At 47.8% G+C, this 19539-nt stretch overlaps 3 protein-coding genes across 4 annotated transcripts in view; 2 read left to right on the forward strand and 1 right to left on the reverse strand.

Annotated features, from left to right (window-relative positions):
- rpp30 (ribonuclease P/MRP 30 subunit) overlaps positions 1-19539 on the reverse strand; it is a 130979-nt gene that overhangs the window by 15464 nt on the left and 95976 nt on the right. The gene's annotated exons all lie outside the window — the stretch shown is intronic.
- On the forward strand, positions 420-15711 carry LOC127531098 (NAD(P)H pyrophosphatase NUDT13, mitochondrial-like). Its single transcript, XM_051939559.1, has 9 exons — positions 420-522; positions 2542-2694; positions 3981-4123; positions 4254-4361; positions 4437-4543; positions 4634-4759; positions 5683-5794; positions 5877-6031; positions 13082-15711. The coding sequence occupies exons 2-9, from the start codon at positions 2612-2614 to the stop codon at positions 13274-13276; spliced, it is 1029 nt and encodes a 342-aa protein (XP_051795519.1). The 5' UTR covers positions 420-522; positions 2542-2611; the 3' UTR covers positions 13277-15711.
- On the forward strand, positions 15863-18754 carry LOC127531096 (zinc finger protein OZF-like). Of its 2 annotated transcripts, none has more exons than XM_051939557.1 (5): positions 15863-16272; positions 16649-16811; positions 16917-16975; positions 17142-17238; positions 17481-18754. In XM_051939557.1, the coding sequence occupies exons 1-5, from the start codon at positions 16084-16086 to the stop codon at positions 18494-18496; spliced, it is 1524 nt and encodes a 507-aa protein (XP_051795517.1). In that variant the 5' UTR covers positions 15863-16083; the 3' UTR covers positions 18497-18754. The 2 variants fall into 2 exon arrangements, with proteins under 2 accessions (XP_051795517.1, XP_051795516.1); XM_051939556.1 differs by having other exon boundaries at positions 15996-16272; positions 17136-17238.

The following is a 19539-nucleotide window of genomic DNA, read 5'->3' on the forward strand; positions in this document are numbered from 1 at the left end:
TTCATTTGTCCGTGACATTTATTAAAACCTACAGTTTGCTAATTTAACAACAACAATGATAATTAAAAAAATAATTTCTTGTGTTTTTTTACCTTTAAATGACAAAATATATAATAAAAAGATGTCATTTTACCGTAAAATATAAATAAAACAAAAAATAAAGAGGAAAATAAATTCTGTGAATAAAATAATAATGAAAATAACAATTATTATGGTTATTGTTATTATTATTACTATTTATTGTGGGTTATTATTTAACCTTTGAATGACAAAAATGAATTAAATAGGGATACATTTTTTATATATGTGTGTGTGTGTGTGTGTGTGTGTGTGTGTGTGTGTGTGTGTGTGTGTGTGTGTGTGTAAAATATAAAAAATAAAGAGGAAAATAAATAAATTCTGTTGTTAATAATAATAATAATAGTAACAATGTGGTGTGTCCGACAGGGGGCGACAGAGATGTGAGGCTGAAAAACAACAACAGCAGAAGAAGAAGGCGGTGGAGGTCTCCTCGTTCTTCAGGTATTTATCAAACTTCACATTTATCTCGTTCTAGTCCGCTAAACTCTCTCTGAGCTGCGGATCGTTAGAACCGGACATCTGTTCTCTCTGGGTCCGAACCGAACCGGAACTGAATCAAAGTTATCCGAACTGTGGAGCAGCAGAACGTTTCTGTTTGGTAAATATGAGCAGCAGAACCTCCAGGTCCACCTTAAAGTTCTCTAATCATCTATTTAAAGTTCTGGAAGAAACAAACCAACCGAGAATTCAGGTTTTAAAGGAGGTTCGGCTCGTTTCTGTCAACATGAACAGAAAAGAGGTTCGTCCAGCAGAAGGCGCTGCAGGTTCTCTCTCCTGGTGGAACACTTCAGTGCGTCCAATCAGAGCGCTGCAGTCAGACTCTGCAGATAACTCAAGGTAGTCCCAGGGTTCCTGTCTTCTGTTTATGAATGATGATCAGTCATCGAGACATCTACCCTCCCAGTGGCTGTTGTTCAATGGTTCCCTGGGTTCTAGCAGTCTCTGGTTCCTCGGGTTCTCGCAGTCTCTGGTTAACAGCGTTCTCCCATCATGGTCCTGGAATCATCTTCCTGAGGGTTAAACTAGAATCATTCACAGCCATTAATGAGTTTAAGAACGTCATGGAGAACACAGTGAAGATAAGATGATCCTTTTACTACCCATGTCGGGAAATTTCCCGTGTTCCTTCAGCAATATACAGTAAATATAACAATTATACTAACAGAATGTCCAGGGTGTCCCCTGTCTTCAGTCAGCTGGGATAGACTCCAGCCCCCCCATGACCCTAGTGAGGATAAAGCGGTGAATAGAGGATGGATGGATGGATGGATGGATGGATGAACAAACAATATGTACAAGCATGTAGGATGAACATGAATAAATAGAGAATTGCTGCACTATAAATAAATGAGAGCAGTGCAAGGAAATGTGTTTATGTTAGCATCAGTTCAGTCTGACAGCAGATGGATGAAGGAGGAATGAGAGTCCCTGAACAGCTGTTAAGGTCTGTGTCCACTATGTTTGCTTTTCATGCACGGCAACGTACCGCACCTGAACATGTCACGGCCGGTGGGCGGTCACTAGTGGACCACAGCGTGGTCACATGACCGAGCTTTCAGCTGACAGTCCAGCAGATGAGTCTGATAAACGCAGCGGCTGGACCACAAACTCCCTTTTATTTCTAAAACACTAATGGTTACGATGCGTGCTCAGATCCAGCTGTTAGAAGCTTCTCCTCTAGAGAACTGTGTTCAACACCTTCTTTAAGCTGCTTTCCTCCCCTGATTGGACAAACGCATCGACTCGGGGGCTGGTCTGCTCCTGGATTTCAAACCGGACCAACATGGCGGCTCGGCTGCAAACTTTGTCTATTATTACAAAACACTTCAGGGAAAAGTGTTTCTGAAATCATTTGAGGAGAGAAATAAGCTGCAGCAGCTGAATGTGTCCTGGTTTTATTTCACTGATGGTTAGTTTAGATGTTTGAGGACAGTTTCAGGATGTGTGGAATCTCTGCATGCTGGAGTCCAGTCTATGTAAATGAGCTGCAGGTAAACACACCGGATCACAGCTGGAAACACCCCACATGTGGCATTCTGGTCCGGGTGTGGTGCGTTTCCATCTGTGATCCGGTGTGTTTACCTGCAGCTCATTTGCATAAAGTAGACTGGACTTCTACTTTATGTAAATTAGATGCGGCGTGCAGAGATTCCCCAAAAGCTCGGTCATGTGACCACGTAGTGACCTGCTGTTGCTGTCATGTGACCATGCTGTGGTCCACTAGTGACCGCCTGCTGGCCGTGTGATGTTCACATGTGATGCGGTGCCGTGTGGGAAAATCACATACAGTGGACACACGGCTTCAGTCCGGTTTATTGTTTATTGTTTGTGTTCTATAGAACTTTTAAATGCTGCAGCCTCGGCCTGGTTTCTGTTCTAAAACAGATCATCATCAAAATAACAGTGGTAATGATAAATACTAATAATAACAATAATGTCCAGGTGTTGTTTCACTTACAGGCAGCAGAACCAGTCCAGTCCGGTTCGGTCCAGTCCGGTTCGGTCCAGTCCGGTTCGGTCCAGTCCGGCCATGTTCAGACCTCTGAGGATCCTCCTCTCTGCCACAAAGTGTCCACTGAGCCGCTGCTGCTCAGGATACGTGTCCAGGATGAGGTGATTGATTGACTGATTGATTGATTTACTGACTGATTGATTGATTTACTGACTGATTGATTGATTGATTGATTTACTGACTGATTGATTGATTTACTGACTGATTGACTGATTTACTGACTGATTGATTGATTGATTGATTTACTGACTGATTGATTGATTTACTGACTGATTGATTTACTGATTGATTTACTGACTGATTGATTGATTGATTTACTGACTGATTGATTGATTTACTGACTGATTGATTGATTGATTTACTGACTGACTGATTGATTGATTGTTTGATTGATTGATTGACTGATTGACTGATTGATTGATTGATTTACTGATTGACTGATTGATTGATTGATTTACTGATTGACTGATTGATTGATTGATTTACTGACTGATTGATTGATTAATTTACTGACTGACTGATTGATTGATTGTTTGATTGATTGATTGATTGACTGATTGATTGACTGATTGACTGATTGATTGATTGGCTGATTGTTTGATTGACTGATTGATTGACTGATTGATTTACTGACTGATTGATTGATTGGCTGATTGTTTGATTGACTGATTGATTGATTGATTGATTGATTGATTTACTGATTGACTGACTGATTGATTGATTGATTTACTGATTGACTGATTGATTGATTGACTGATTTACTGATTGATTGATTGATTGTTTGATTGACAGATTGACTGATTGACTGATTGATTGACTGATTGATTGATTGATTGGCTGATTGTTTGATTGACTGATTGATTGACTGATTGATTTACTGACTGATTGATTGATTGATTTACTGACTGATTGATTGATTGATTTACTGACTGACTGATTGATTGATTGACTGATTGATTTACTGATTGACTGACTGATTGATTGATTGATTTACTGATTGACTGATTGATTGATTGACTGATTGACTGACTGATTGATTGATTGATTTACTGATTGATTGATTGATTGTTTGATTGACAGATTGACTGATTGACTGATTGATTGATTGATTTACTGACTGATTGATTGATTGATTGATTGATTGATTTACTGACTGACTGATTGATTGGCTGATTGTTTGATTGATTGATTGACAGATTGATTGATTGATTTACTGACTGATTGATTGACTGATTTACTGATTGACTGATTCACTGACTGATTGATTGATTGATTGATTGATTGATTTACTGATTGACTGATTTACTGACTGATTGATTGATTGATTGATTGATTGATTGATTGATTGATTGACTGATTTACTGACTGATTGATTCTGGGTTGTCAGGTACGTGAACCGGCTGAAGGAGGATGATGATGCGTGCGCTGCAGCGCTGCAGAACGGTCGCATTTTTCTGTTCCACAGTTTGTCTCCTCTGCTGCAGCACACCGACAGAGGAACCTTCAGAACATCAGCACTCACCGGGTCAGGTACAGAACCAGAGCAGAACCAGACCAGAACCAGAGCAGAACCAGAGCAGAACCTGGTCCTGGAACATTCAGTGCAGAACTTTGAACCTCAGCTCGGACCTTCTAACGGTTCTGGTGTTTTACGTTTCAGACTTGCAGCCAGTTCTGGAGAACCTCGGCTCCGACAGGTCTCTGTTGAAGGAGTCGGTTCTGATTGGCTGCTCTGAACAGAACCAGGCTCAGTTCTGTCTGGACGTTGGTAAGAACACTGCGTGATGCTTGGAGGCAGGCTGCTGAGCTCCTGTAAGTTCTGAAGGTTCTGGTGTGTGTTCAGGAGAACTGGACCAGGCAGCAGTAGAAGAACGGTGTGGAGGAACCTTTGTGGATCTGAGGAAGGCCTTCTTCCTTCTGAAGGGGGCTGAGGCGCCTCTGGTGGCCAAGGTGGGTACCTGCAGCCGGCCCGGTTCTGGTCTCTGACCGTCCAGTCTTCACTGTTCTGTGTTCTGGTTCTGACCGTGTTCTGTCCTACAGGGTCAGGCTCTGCTGCGCTGGCATCAGACCAACGGGTTCTGCAGCGCTACGGGTCAGCCGACCCAACGGAACCAGGCTGGCAGCCAGAGGTTCTGCAGCAGCAGCTCCACCACCTACTACCCACAGGTAACGGACCAGAACCAGAGCCAGGTCTGAGCCAGAACCAGGTCTGAACCAGAGCCAGGTCTGAACCAGAACCAGAACCAGAACATGAGCAGCTTGTGGCATTGTTGTAGGTGATCTATGTACAGTTAACTGGTCTCTAACTGGTCTGTACTGGTCTGTACTGGTCTCTAATTGGTCTCTACTGGTCTCTAATTGGTCTCTACTGGTCTCTAACTGGTCTCTATTTGGTTTCTAATTGGTCTCTACTGGTCTCTAACTGGTCTCTATTTGGTCTCTAACTGGTCTGTACTGGTCTCTAACTGGTCTCTACTGGTCTCTAACTGGTCTCTAACTGGTCTGTACTGGTCTCTAACTGGTCTGTACTGGTCTCTAACTGGTCTCTAACTGGTCTGTACTGGTCTCTAACTGGTCTGTACTGGTCTCTACTGGTCTGTACTGGTCTCTAACTGGTCTGTACTGGTCTCTAACTGGTCTCTAACTGGTCTGTACTGGTCTCTAACTGGTCTGTACTGGTCTCTAACTGGTCTGTACTGGTCTCTAACTGGTCTGTACTGGTCTCTACTGGTCTCTACTGGTCTGTACTGGTCTCTAATTGGTCTCTACTGGTCTCTAACTGGTCTCTATTTGGTCTCTAACTGGTCTTTGCTGGTCTCTAACTGGTCTGTACTGGTCTCTAACTGGTCTGTACTGGTCTCTACTGGTCTGTACTGGTCTGTACTGGTCTCTAACTGGTCTCTATTTGGTCTCTAACTGGTCTTTGCTGGTCTCTAACTGGTCTGTACTGGTCTCTAACTGGTCTGTACTGGTCTCTAACTGGTCTCTATTTGGTCTCTAACTGGTCTTTGCTGGTCTCTAACTGGTCTGTACTGGTCTCTAACTGGTCTGTGCTGGTCTCTAACTGGTCTCTAACTGGTCTGTCCCAGATGTCTCCGGTAATGATCGTCCTGGTGTCTGATGGGACTCGGTGTCTGCTGGGTCGCCAGGCGTCCTTCCCTCGGGGGCTCTACAGCGCTCTGGCCGGCTTCTGTAACATGGGTCAGTCTCACCTGTCTGTGTGCAGACACACCTGTCCGTCACCATGTTAACCGGGTCACCTGTCTGTCTCTGATTGGTCCAGGTGAGACTCTGGAGGAGACTTTGCGTCGGGAGGTGGCGGAGGAGGTGGGCCTGGAGGTCCAGAACATCTCCTACAGCTCCTCACAGCACTGGCCTTTCCCTCACAGCTCCTTCATGGTGGCCTGCCACGCCTCTGTTAGCCCCGCCCACTGTCAGGTGAGCTCACACAGGTGAATATTATTTACCAAAGGAAACCTCCATAAGCTGATCATTAAGGAAGATGTGCTGCATAGGAAAGACTGCTGAAGTACAGACCTTCTGACACTGAACCTGTTCAGTGATTTTAACACGCAGGTGTTTTAAGGTGTCTGTCAGTGACCTGTTGTCTGTCAGTGACCTGTTGTCTGTCAGTGACCTGCTGTCTGTCAGTGACCTGTTGTCTGTCAGTGACCTGTTGTCTGTCAGTGACCTGTTGTCTGTCAGTGACCTGCTGTCTGTCAGTGACCTGTTGTCTGTCAGTGACCTGTTGTCTGTCAGTGACCTGTTGTCTGTCAGTGACCTGCTGTCTGTCAGTGACCTGCTGTCTGTCAGTGACCTGTTGTCTGTCAGTGACCTGCTGTCTGTCAGTGACCTGCTGTCTGTCAGTGACCTTGTCTGTCAGTGACCTGCTGTCTGTCAGTGACCTGTTGTCTGTCAGTGACCTGTTGTCTGTCAGTGACCTGCTGTCTGTCAGTGACCTGTTGTCTGTCAGTGACCTGCTGTCTGTCAGTGACCTGCTGTCTGTCAGTGACCTGCTGTCTGTCAGTGACCTGTTGTCTGTCAGTGACCTGCTGTCTGTCAGTGACCTGTTGTCTGTCAGTGACCTGTTGTCTGTCAGTGACCTGTTGTCTGTCAGTGACCTGCTGTCTGTCAGTGACCTGCTGTCTGTCAGTGACCTGTTGTCTGTCAGTGACTTGCTGTCTGTCAGTGACCTGTTGTCTGTCAGTGACCTGTTGTCTGTCAGTGACCTGCTGTCTGTCAGTGACCTGCTGTCTGTCAGTGACCTGTTGTCTGTCAGTGACCTGCTGTCTGTCAGTGACCTGCTGTCTGTCAGTGACCTGTTGTCTGTCAGTGACCTGTTGTCTGTCAGTGACCTGCTGTCTGTCAGTGACCTGCTGTCTGTCAGTGACCTGCTGTCTGTCAGTGACCTGCTGTCTGTCAGTGACCTGTTGTCTGGCAGTGACCTGCTGTCTGTCAGTGACCTGTTGTCTGTCAGTGACCTGCTGTCTGTCAGTGACCTGCTGTTTGTCAGTGACCTGTTGTCTGTCAGTGACCTGTTGTCTGTCAGTGACCTGCTGTCTGTCAGTGACCTGCTGTCTGTCAGTGACCTGTTGTCTGTCAGTGACCTGCTGTTTGTCAGTGACCTGCTGTTTGTCACTGACCTGTTGTCTGTCACTGACCTGCTGTCTGTCAGTGACCTGTTGTCTGTCACTGACCTGTTGTCTGTCAGTGACCTGTTGTCTGTCAGTGACCTGTTGTCTGTCAGTGACCTGCTGTCTGTCAGTGACCTGTTGTCTGTCAGTGACCTGCTGTCTGTCAGTGACCTGCTGTCTGTCAGTGACCTGTTGTCTGTCAGTGACCTGTTGTCTGTCAGTGACCTGTTGTCTGTCAGTGACCTGTTGTCTGTCAGTGACCTGTTGTCTGTCAGTGACCTGTTGTCTGTCAGTGACCTGCTGTCTGTCAGTGACCTGCTGTCTGTCAGTGACCTGTTGTCTGTCAGTGACTTGCTGTCTGTCAGTGACCTGTTGTCTGTCAGTGACCTGTTGTCTGTCAGTGACCTGTTGTCTGTCAGTGACCTGTTGTCTGTCAGTGACCTGCTGTCTGTCAGTGACCTGTTGTCTGTCAGTGACCTGTTGTCTGTCAGTGACCTGTTGTCTGTCAGTGACCTGCTGTCTGTCAGTGACCTGCTGTCTGTCAGTGACCTGTTGTCTGTCAGTGACCTGCTGTCTGTCAGTGACCTGCTGTCTGTCAGTGACCTGTTGTCTGTCAGTGACCTGTTGTCTGTCAGTGACCTGCTGTCTGTCAGTGACCTGCTGTCTGTCAGTGACCTGCTGTCTGTCAGTGACCTGCTGTCTGTCAGTGACCTGTTGTCTGGCAGTGACCTGCTGTCTGTCAGTGACCTGTTGTCTGTCAGTGACCTGCTGTCTGTCAGTGACCTGCTGTTTGTCAGTGACCTGTTGTCTGTCAGTGACCTGTTGTCTGTCAGTGACCTGCTGTCTGTCAGTGACCTGCTGTCTGTCAGTGACCTGTTGTCTGTCAGTGACCTGCTGTTTGTCAGTGACCTGCTGTTTGTCACTGACCTGTTGTCTGTCACTGACCTGCTGTCTGTCAGTGACCTGTTGTCTGTCACTGACCTGTTGTCTGTCAGTGACCTGTTGTCTGTCAGTGACCTGTTGTCTGTCAGTGACCTGCTGTCTGTCAGTGACCTGTTGTCTGTCAGTGACCTGCTGTCTGTCAGTGACCTGCTGTCTGTCAGTGACCTGTTGTCTGTCAGTGACCTGTTGTCTGTCAGTGACCTGTTGTCTGTCAGTGACCTGTTGTCTGTCAGTGACCTGTTGTCTGTCAGTGACCTGTTGTCTGTCAGTGACCTGCTGTCTGTCAGTGACCTGCTGTCTGTCAGTGACCTGTTGTCTGTCAGTGACTTGCTGTCTGTCAGTGACCTGTTGTCTGTCAGTGACCTGTTGTCTGTCAGTGACCTGCTGTCTGTCAGTGACCTGCTGTCTGTCAGTGACCTGTTGTCTGTCAGTGACCTGCTGTCTGTCAGTGACCTGCTGTCTGTCAGTGACCTGTTGTCTGTCAGTGACCTGTTGTCTGTCAGTGACCTGCTGTCTGTCAGTGACCTGCTGTCTGTCAGTGACCTGCTGTCTGTCAGTGACCTGCTGTCTGTCAGTGACCTGTTGTCTGGCAGTGACCTGCTGTCTGTCAGTGACCTGTTGTCTGTCAGTGACCTGCTGTCTGTCAGTGACCTGCTGTTTGTCAGTGACCTGTTGTCTGTCAGTGACCTGTTGTCTGTCAGTGACCTGTTGTCTGTCAGTGACCTGCTGTCTGTCAGTGACCTGTTGTCTGTCAGTGACCTGTTGTCTGTCAGTGACCTGTTGTCTGTCAGTGACCTGCTGTCTGTCAGTGACCTGCTGTCTGTCAGTGACCTGTTGTCTGTCAGTGACCTGCTGTCTGTCAGTGACCTGCTGTCTGTCAGTGACCTGTTGTCTGTCAGTGACCTGTTGTCTGTCAGTGACCTGCTGTCTGTCAGTGACCTGCTGTCTGTCAGTGACCTGCTGTCTGTCAGTGACCTGCTGTCTGTCAGTGACCTGTTGTCTGGCAGTGACCTGCTGTCTGTCAGTGACCTGTTGTCTGTCAGTGACCTGCTGTCTGTCAGTGACCTGCTGTTTGTCAGTGACCTGTTGTCTGTCAGTGACCTGTTGTCTGTCAGTGACCTGCTGTCTGTCAGTGACCTGCTGTCTGTCAGTGACCTGTTGTCTGTCAGTGACCTGCTGTTTGTCAGTGACCTGCTGTTTGTCACTGACCTGTTGTCTGTCACTGACCTGCTGTCTGTCAGTGACCTGTTGTCTGTCACTGACCTGTTGTCTGTCAGTGACCTGTTGTCTGTCAGTGACCTGTTGTCTGTCAGTGACCTGCTGTCTGTCAGTGACCTGTTGTCTGTCAGTGACCTGCTGTCTGTCAGTGACCTGCTGTCTGTCAGTGACCTGTTGTCTGTCAGTGACCTGTTGTCTGTCAGTGACCTGTTGTCTGTCAGTGACCTGTTGTCTGTCAGTGACCTGTTGTCTGTCAGTGACCTGTTGTCTGTCAGTGACCTGCTGTCTGTCAGTGACCTGCTGTCTGTCAGTGACCTGTTGTCTGTCAGTGACTTGCTGTCTGTCAGTGACCTGTTGTCTGTCAGTGACCTGTTGTCTGTCAGTGACCTGCTGTCTGTCAGTGACCTGCTGTCTGTCAGTGACCTGTTGTCTGTCAGTGACCTGCTGTCTGTCAGTGACCTGCTGTCTGTCAGTGACCTGTTGTCTGTCAGTGACCTGTTGTCTGTCAGTGACCTGCTGTCTGTCAGTGACCTGCTGTCTGTCAGTGACCTGCTGTCTGTCAGTGACCTGCTGTCTGTCAGTGACCTGTTGTCTGGCAGTGACCTGCTGTCTGTCAGTGACCTGTTGTCTGTCAGTGACCTGCTGTCTGTCAGTGACCTGCTGTTTGTCAGTGACCTGTTGTCTGTCAGTGACCTGTTGTCTGTCAGTGACCTGCTGTCTGTCAGTGACCTGCTGTCTGTCAGTGACCTGTTGTCTGTCAGTGACCTGCTGTTTGTCAGTGACCTGCTGTTTGTCACTGACCTGTTGTCTGTCACTGACCTGCTGTCTGTCAGTGACCTGTTGTCTGTCACTGACCTGTTGTCTGTCAGTGACCTGTTGTCTGTCAGTGACCTGTTGTCTGTCAGTGACCTGCTGTCTGTCAGTGACCTGTTGTCTGTCAGTGACCTGCTGTCTGTCAGTGACCTGCTGTCTGTCAGTGACCTGTTGTCTGTCAGTGACCTGTTGTCTGTCAGTGACCTGTTGTCTGTCAGTGACCTGTTGTCTGTCAGTGACCTGTTGTCTGTCAGTGATCTGCTGTCTGTCAGTGACCTGTTGTCTGTCAGTGACCTGCTGTCTGTCAGTGACCTGTTGTCTGTCAGTGACCTGCTGTCTGTCAGTGACCTGTTGTCTGTCAGTGACCTGTTGTCTGTCAGTGACCTGCTGTCTGTCACTGACCTGTTGTCTGTCAGTGACCTGTTGTCTGTCAGTGACCTGTTGTTTGTCAGTGACCTGCTGTCTGTCAGTGACCTGCTGTCTGTCAGTGACCTGTTGTCTGTCAGTGACCTGTTGTCTGTCAGTGACCTGCTGTCTGTCACTGACCTGTTGTCTGTCAGTGACCTGTTGTCTGTCAGTGACCTGTTGTCTGTCAGTGACCTGTTGTCTGTCAGTGACCTGCTGTCTGTCACTGACCTGTTGTCTGTCACTGACCTGTTGTCTGTCAGTGACCTGTTGTCTGTCAGTGACCTGTTGTCTGTCAGTGACCTGCTGTCTGTCACTGACCTGTTGTCTGTCACTGACCTGTTGTCTGTCAGTGACCTGTTGTCTGTCAGTGACCTGCTGTCTGTCAGTGACCTGCTGTCTGTCAGTGACCTGTTGTCTGTCAGTGACCTGTTGTCTGTCAGTGACCTGCTGTCTGTCAGTGACCTGTTGTCTGTCAGTGACCTGCTGTCTGTCAGTGACCTGTTGTCTGTCAGTGACCTGCTGTCTGTCAGTGACCTGTTGTCTGTCAGTGACCTGTTGTCTGTCAGTGACCTGCTGTCTGTCAGTGACCTGTTGTCTGTCAGTGACCTGCTGTCTGTCACTGACCTGTTGTCTGTCACTGACCTGTTGTCTGTCAGTGACCTGTTGTCTGTCAGTGACCTGCTGTCTGTCAGTGACCTGCTGTCTGTCAGTGACCTGTTGTCTGTCAGTGACCTGTTGTCTGTCAGTGACCTGCTGTCTGTCAGTGACCTGTTGTCTGTCACTGACCTGTTGTCTGTCACTGACCTGTTGTCTGTCAGTGACCTGCTGTCTGTCAGTGACCTGCTGTCTGTCAGTGACCTGTTGTCTGTCAGTGACCTGTTGTCTGTCAGTGACCTGCTGTCTGTCAGTGACCTGTTGTCTGTCAGTGACCTGCTGTCTGTCAGTGACCTGTTGTCTGTCAGTGACCTGTTGTCTGTCAGTGACCTGTTGTCTGTCACTGACCTGTTGTCTGTCAGTGACCTGCTGTCTGTCAGTGACCTGCTGTCTGTCAGTGACCTGCTGTCTGTCAGTGACCTGTTGTCTGTCAGTGACCTGCTGTCTGTCAGTGACCTGTTGTCTGTCAGTGACCTGCTGTCTGTCAGTGACCTGCTGTCTGTCAGTGACCTGTTGTCTGTCACTGACCTGTTGTCTGTCAGTGACCTGTTGTCTGTCAGTGACCTGTTGTCTGTCAGTGACCTGTTGTCTGTCAGTGACCTGTTGTCTGTCAGTGACCTGCTGTCTGTCAGTGACCTGCTGTCTGTCAGTGACCTGTTGTCTGTCAGTGACCTGTTGTCTGTCAGTGACCTGTTGTCTGTCAGTGACCTGCTTTCTGTCAGTGACCTGTTGTCTGTCAGTGACCTGCTGTCTGTCAGTGACCTGCTGTCTGTCAGTGACCTGTTGTCTGTCAGTGACCTGCTGTCTGTCAGTGACCTGCTGTCTGTCAGTGACCTGTTGTCTGTCAGTGACCTGTTGTCTGTCAGTGACCTGCTGTCTGTCAGTGACCTGTTGTCTGTCAGTGACCTGTTGTCTGTCAGTGACCTGCTGTCTGTCAGTGACCTGCTGTCTGTCAGTGACCTGTTGTCTGTCAGTGACCTGTTGTCTGTCACTGACCTGTTGTCTGTCAGTGACCTGTTGTCTGTCAGTGACCTGCTGTCTGTCAGTGACCTGTTGTCTGTCAGTGACCTGCTGTCTGTCAGTGACCTGTTGTCTGTCAGTGACCTGTTGTCTGTCAGTGACCTGCTGTCTGTCAGTGACCTGCTGTCTGTCAGTGACCTGTTGTCTGTCACTGACCTGTTGTCTGTCAGTGACCTGCTGTCTGTCAGTGACCTGCTGTCTGTCAGTGACCTGTTGTCTGTCAGTGACCTGTTGTCTGTCAGTGACCTGTTGTCTGTCAGTGACCTGTTGTCTGTCAGTGACCTGCTGTCTGTCAGTGACCTGTTGTCTGTCAGTGACCTGTTGTCTGTCAGTGACCTGTTGTCTGTCACTGACCTGTTGTCTGTCAGTGACCTGCTGTCTGTCAGTGACCTGCTGTCTGTCAGTGACCTGCTGTCTGTCAGTGACCTGCTGTCTGTCAGTGACCTGTTGTCTGTCAGTGACCTGCTGTCTGTCAGTGACCTGCTGTCTGTCAGTGACCTGTTGTCTGTCAGTGACCTGCTGTCTGTCAGTGACCTGTTGTCTGTCAGTGACCTGTTGTCTGTCAGTGACCTGCTGTCTGTCAGTGACCTGTTGTCTGTCAGTGACCTGTTGTCTGTCAGTGACCTGTTGTCTGTCAGTGACCTGTTGTCTGTCAGTGACCTGTTGTCTGTCACTGACCTGTTGTCTGTCAGTGACCTGTTGTCTGTCAGTGACCTGTTGTCTGTCAGTGACCTGCTGTCTGTCAGTGACCTGTTGTCTGTCAGTGACCTGTACGGGTCATGTGACCTGCTGTGTTCAGGTGGATGTGGACCACTCGGAGCTGGAGGACGCTCGCTGGTTCTCTCTGGATGAGATCACCTGTGCTCTGCAGGTGAAGGCTCCGCCCAGGAGAGGCGACCCCCCCGCCATCTGGCTGCCGCCGCCACACGCCGTCGCAAACCGCCTCATCAGGGAGTGGGCGGACCGCCAGCGACACGGCAAGGACGGACCGTAGCTTCCAATCAGAGCTCAGAGGAGGTGGCCACACGTGTTCCTGACACGTCTGATGTGTTCCTGATGTTCTCCTTTTGTGATCCTAGCATGTCCTTAATGTGTTTCTGACATGTTACCAGTATGTTCCCAATATGTTCTTCACACGTTCTTCAGGTGGTCCCAGTGAGTCCTTCACATGTTCTTCACATGTTCCTGACACGTTCTTCACGTCAGCAGGTGCTGCTCATAGAGAACCTTTGTGTTCTCTGATAGAACCCTGAAGATCTCCTCCTCAGAGCTCTGAGACGACTGATGAGAAACAAACACAACTGGTTCCACATGTTCCTGAATCAGGACTGACAGTCATGTGACCCTCAGCCTTCATCATGTGTAGGACCAGGACCGGGACCGGGACCGGCTGCAGCCTGTGAGGATCCGAGTTGTCAGGTTTCCTCAGAGCAGCAGCAGGTTTATGAAGGAACGTTGAGAACTCGTCCTGGTTCTGTATGTTGAGGTTCTGTGTGTTCTCCACAGAACAACCTGTCTGTTAGTTTCCTCCAGCAGTCTGAACACAAACAGATGTTTAATTTTCTTTGATCTTCTGAATACTTTCATGTGGTTTCAATGAAGAGTATTTTAAATAATTTATGACAAACGTCAGTAATAATTTCTGTGTAAAACATGGAACTACCTCTGAGTTATTTACCGTCTGATCTGAACACTTCAATAAAACATAGAGAGATTTTAAAAAGCTGCTTTTGGTTTCAAAAGACTGATGGAAAAAAAAGTCAAATCAGCAGAAAAGCATTTAAAACCCAGCAGTTCCAGAAGAAATGGAAGAGAACATTTATTTATGAGAGTCCTGTCTCTTCTTCTTCTGTGGTGTTTTTGTTCAGGATGTCTCAACTCCAGGCAGCAAACAGAAGAAATGTGGAAATAAAAAGCAGGAAACAGAGAAAGGTTGTGGTCATTTAATGAAGAATATGTTGAACATGTTTAGTGACAGAAATCTGCTAAAAACAATAAAAACACAAAGAGCAGCTTCAAATGACAACACGATAAAGATTAGATGTTCTCCTGGTTCTGTGGAACACTTAGAATTCTGTGGTTGATAGAAAACATCAGCCTCATGTGGCAGAGGTGACCAGAGCGCCACCCAGTGGTTGTAGCTTCCTGCAGGTAAATGAAGGTAAACAGAACGCAGAACCTGGAGACGAACTGACATCAGAACCTCATTTCACCGATTTCCAGCTGATCTTTGGCAGAAGACTGAAGACCTATGAGGTCATTTTACAGATATCCAGTCCTACGACGCTGACTTCACTTTCCAAAGACGACTGATGATACAGAGTGGAGTCACAGTGGGGCTAACTGGAGCTACGCTACTGCTACCTGTAGGGATGTAGCACTGGATCCCACCGCTGGATCCCACCGCTGGATCTTACTAGTGGTAGGATCCAGTGGATCCAGTGCACGTGCGTTACGTCCCGACATATTGTTTTCTTGCAGTAAAAATGCTGATCTGTAGCTGATAAATAATCAGACTCTTGAGGATGAAGCAGCAGCTGGAGCTCCTTTATTTTATTATTATGATTTTCATTTTTATTATTTTAGCTGCTGCATTTTATGATAGTTATTTTATATTTTCATTGTTATTTAACCACTTTATTTTTTTATTATATTATGATTTTCATTTGTGTTAGTATTTTGGTTATTTTATATTTTTTATTATTTTAGCTACTTTATTATATTGCTATTTTATATTTTTATTATTATTTAACTACTTTATTTTATTATTATTACATTACTATGTTATATTTTTTCCTAGTTTTTTAGCTGCTTTACACGACTTTAAATCCAGTTTTAAAACATTTATAAAGGTATTTGTGGAACGTCACATACAGAACAGCGTATCCGTGTTTTTGGACGCTTTCTGCGTGTTCTTCAGTCTTCTTTCACGTCCTTCCATAGGACCTGCTGACACTTGACTAATACTTGGCTAATAGGGGGGGCATGGCTCAGTGGGCGTCTTGTAACAGGAAGGTTGCCGGTTCGATCCTCGGCCCGTCGTGCTCATGTCGAGGTGTCCCTGAGCAAGACACCGAACCCCTAATAGCTCCTGGTGGGTCGTGGTTAGCGCCTTGCATGGTAGCTCCCACCATCAGTGTGTGAATGGGTAAATGTGACGTATCATCATGTAAAGCGCTTTGGATAAACCATTTACTTGAAGACATTTTGTGGATTTAGGAATTTGAGGGTTTCGATCAAGCTTTTGGAACGTTTTTACCTTATTTCAGATGGTTCATGAATACTTTGGAACATTTAGTGCATTTTTATTTAATCTGATGCTTTGTTAATCATTAATATAATGATCCTGATTTTTAATGCTAATATTAACACTTTGGAGGCATTTAATGGTAGTTTTTATTCTTGCTTTAATAAAACATTTGGACTACTTTTCTTTCTATCATTATTTAGAAGATATTATTTGTTCTAGTGACTTTTTTCGGTTCTTTACTGCAGATTTTTACTGTTTGAGCTGATTTATAGTCATATAAGTTGTCTTTGGTTTGATTTGCAGGACCACGCGCACACGCACTCTTTCCTCCTTTTATTGTGTAGACAGGAAGTAAGGGAGGAGGCGGAACCTTTGTCGGACTCTGTTTCCCTTCGGAATCGTAATCGGTGAGTGTTCCGGTGGTGTGTTGTTGTCGGACCGGACTCGGTTCTTTTCTCCGGTTTTACCCGTTAACCGGTGAAACCTCCCGGAGCTCCGACGCTGATGCCCCTCGTACCGGGACCTCCAGCCGGTTAGCTTCCGCCCGCAGGATGAGCTCCTCCGCGGGGCTGCACACCCAGCTGGCCGCCGTCATGGAGTCTCTGGTCCACGCCGCGGTGGCGGAGCTACAGAAGCTGTTGGAGGTCAGTCCGGCCTCCAGGACCGGCTGCCCGGAGAGCGGAGCCGGGGAGGAGGCTCCTGAGCCGGCCAGACCGAAGACGGAGAGCCGGGAGACGATGGTGAGGAGGGAGAGGGTTAACCCGAGATCAGCTGCCTCAGTGCGGCTGCGCTCACAGCCAGCGGCCCGCCGGGAAATGTAGTTTTTATCCAGTAGAAATGTAGTACTAGTAGAAATGTAGTTTTAATCAGATAAATGTAGTTTTTATCAGATAAATGTAGTTTCAATCCAAACTTAAGATCTCTGGACTAAACAAGACATTTGAGGAAACTCTGATCCACATTAGTTTTTTAGTTAATTATTAATGTTTGCAGCTCTGATCTGGAGGTTAGCTAGTTTAGTTCATGAAGCTCAGGGTGTCTTTAACCGGCTTGAATAAAACTTGAATTCACTGGAAAAACTTCCACCTGTGGCCTGTGACCTCACCTGGTCCTCAGGTGCTGTTTGCGTCCGTCATGGAGGTTCTGGGGAACGAGGCTCTGGGGAAGATCCTGAACATCGTGGATGAAGGTCGTCTGCTGCTGGAGACCTCGAGGAGCTGCAGGAGGCCTCAGACCGCTGTCCTCAACGTGCTCAGCAACCTGAACGACGCACGAGTCGGTACGTAGGCCCCGCCCCCAGCCCGGCACGTCACGAGTCTGTACTTAGGCCCCGCCCCCAGCTTGACACGTCATGATGTCATTAACAGTGATCTGTGTGTTGCAGAACTCGAACACTCGTATGGAGTCCGACAGGAGAACTCTGATGCAGAACCTGCGCCACAGGTAAGACTCCACCTGCTGACTCACCTGACCTGTCTGTGGTGCGTTCACTGACCTGACCTGTCTGTGGTGCGTTCACTGACCTGACCTGTCTGTGGTGCGTTCACTGACCTGACCTGTCTGTGGTGCGTTCACTGAACTGTCCCTGCTTGTGTTCTTGCAGCTGCAGATGAAGACAGAGGAGGAAACCGTGGAGACGCCGTTTGTGTTGGCGGTGACCATTAAAGACGAACACGGAAACATCGACCTGGGAGCCATCACTGAGAGTCAGTACCCAATCAATACCTGATCAGCTGTGATTGTTTAAAGTGCTGCAGCTCTGTGGAACCACAACGTGGTTCTGTATTTCTGCTATAAACCAGGTGGATCCATCCTGCTGTAGAACCAGAACCAGTTAAACATTGTGTGGAGACTTGTTGTTTCAGGTTTTAGTGTTCATAAACGACCAGTCAGATGATTTAATGAATGGAGACGTTGATAAACCGACTGAATGCGTGTTTTGCTGCAGGAGCGCAGCTGGAATCTTCTGAGGAGCCGCCGTCCGACATGCAGCCGTCGCAGGTTTCCGACTCGGAGTTCCTCCTGCAGAGCGTCACCTGGAAATGCTTCATCTGCAACACCTGCGGCAAATCTTTCTCCACCCAGAGCAACCTGAAGTCCCACTGCCGCATCCACTCCGGTGAGAAGCCGTTCTCCTGCGACGTCTGCGGCCGCGCCTTCCGACAGCGGCAGAGCCTGCAGAGCCATGTCCGGACGCACACCGGCGAGCGGCCGTTCCAGTGTCCGGAATGCGGGAAACGTTTCTCTAAGCAGGCGCAGCTGAAGACGCACGCCATCATCCACACCGGGGAGCAACCGTACAGCTGCGACGTCTGCGGACGCCGCTTCAACCTGCTGCAGAACCTGCACCGCCACGAGCTCACGCACACCGGCCAGAAGGTGTTCGTCTGCAGCGTCTGCGGTAAAGGCTTTACCCGCGCCGTCACGCTGAAGACGCACCTCCTTATCCACACCGGACAGAAGCCCTTCAAGTGCGAGCAGTGCCACAAAACCTTCCGACACGCCGTCAACCTCAAGAACCACCAGCGCATCCACAGCGGCCTGCGACCCTTCAGCTGCGACCTCTGCGGGAAGAGCTTCCGGCAGGCGGTGAACCTGAAGATCCACCGCAGGGTCCACACCGGCGAGCGGCCGTTCAGCTGCCAGGAATGCGGCAAAACGTTCAGCCAGCAGAGCAGCCTGAACTCCCACGGCCGGACGCACTCCAGCGAGAAGCCGTTCGAGTGCAGCTCCTGCGACAAGAAGTTCAACAACGCCAACAGCCTGAAGCTGCACCTGCGCATCCACACCGGAGAGAAACCGTACGCCTGCGACATCTGCGGGAAGAGCTTCAGCCAGGGCAGCCACCTGAGGACGCACAAGAGGCACGTGCACGCCGGCGGGAAGCAGTTCATCTGCGACAAATGCGGAAAGAGATACTCGGACCAGCGCAACTTGAAGCTGCACAAATGCAGCTACGCATGAACACACGCAGAGGTTATGTTTCAGTTGCTGGAAAATGGTTTGGCCAATCAGAGCCTTGGTTCTCCTGATTTACCCATGAGCCTCAGTGGCTGTAGAGACTGAAGCCCCGCCCCTCCTAATGCTGCTCTCTGATTGGTTGAAGCTGTGGATTTAAGTTAACCATGAGCGTTAGTGTAAATGTGTACATAAACACATTTTATAATTTTCTAAATGACGTTTTTCATGTATTTGGAAAATCTGAATAAAATCTAAAACATCTGGAGGAGCACATCCGTCCATCTGCCTTAAAGCTGCAGCACTCAGAGTTGTTAGAGTTCTACACAGTTCATAGATCAGAGTTTGATTTAAGGTCAGATCAGCTTTGTTCATCCTGGAGGAAACAGTCTGACCAGAGCACAGGGTAGTAGAATATACACATTTAGTAGTAAAACACAAGTACTGAGCGCAGAGTGTCCAAAAGACATGAATAAATAACAGTAACACAGTAACTAAATGTGAACAGTAGAGCAGTAACAGGACAAACAAAGTAAACAGAACAATAACAACAATAAGATAAGATAAGATAGACTTTATTAATCTCACAAAGGAGAAATTTAACATTACAGGGCTCTTAGAAACAAAAACAAAAAACAGGAGTGCAAAAGTCACGAAAGTGCAAGAACAAGTAGGTCAAAATTGACCCGTTTTAAAGTATGAAGATGTGTGTGTGGGGGGGGGGGGATATTGTCACAGTGAAACTTCTGATGTCCACATTTTCAACATTTTTGGGAAATCTTTTGGCAAAATTTTTACCAAAAGATTGATTTTTTTTCAGACAAGGAAACAATAGTTTTTGGTGCCTTTAAATGAAGACAGCAGGAGGGTTAACAAACCACAAAATTCTGAATATTTAGAATAAACTTTATTTCTGGTGCTTGACAGTAAGAAAAGCCGTAATAAAACCTTAGAGAAGGTGTCAAATATTATAAATTATTATCTTAGAGGTCTTTAAACCAGCTGCACACAGCAGCCAGTGACGAACAGAAAGTTAATTAAAACAGAAT

This window comes from Acanthochromis polyacanthus, chromosome 19 (genome assembly GCF_021347895.1).
Source record: "Acanthochromis polyacanthus isolate Apoly-LR-REF ecotype Palm Island chromosome 19, KAUST_Apoly_ChrSc, whole genome shotgun sequence".
In the NCBI taxonomy this organism is placed as follows: Eukaryota; Metazoa; Chordata; class Actinopteri; family Pomacentridae; genus Acanthochromis; species Acanthochromis polyacanthus.

What these genes read in the sequence shown, in the direction of transcription:
- LOC127531098 (XM_051939559.1), top strand. Translation starts at nt 2,612, where the DNA reads ATGTTCAGACCTCTGAGGATCCTCCTCTCTGCCACAAAGTGTCCACTG. An exon ending in ATCAGCACTCACCGGGTCAG is followed by an intron (nt 4,124 to 4,253) that starts GTACAGAACCAG and finishes TTTACGTTTCAG; the next exon opens with ACTTGCAGCCAGTTCTGGAG. An exon ending in CCACCACCTACTACCCACAG is followed by an intron (nt 4,760 to 5,682) that starts GTAACGGACCAG and finishes GGTCTGTCCCAG; the next exon opens with ATGTCTCCGGTAATGATCGT.
- LOC127531096 (XM_051939556.1), top strand. Translation starts at nt 16,084, where the DNA reads ATGAGCTCCTCCGCGGGGCTGCACACCCAGCTGGCCGCCGTCATGGAG. An exon ending in CGGAGAGCCGGGAGACGATG is followed by an intron (nt 16,273 to 16,648) that starts GTGAGGAGGGAG and finishes CCTGGTCCTCAG; the next exon opens with GTGCTGTTTGCGTCCGTCAT. An exon ending in ATGCAGAACCTGCGCCACAG is followed by an intron (nt 16,976 to 17,135) that starts GTAAGACTCCAC and finishes GTGTTCTTGCAG; the next exon opens with CTGCAGATGAAGACAGAGGA.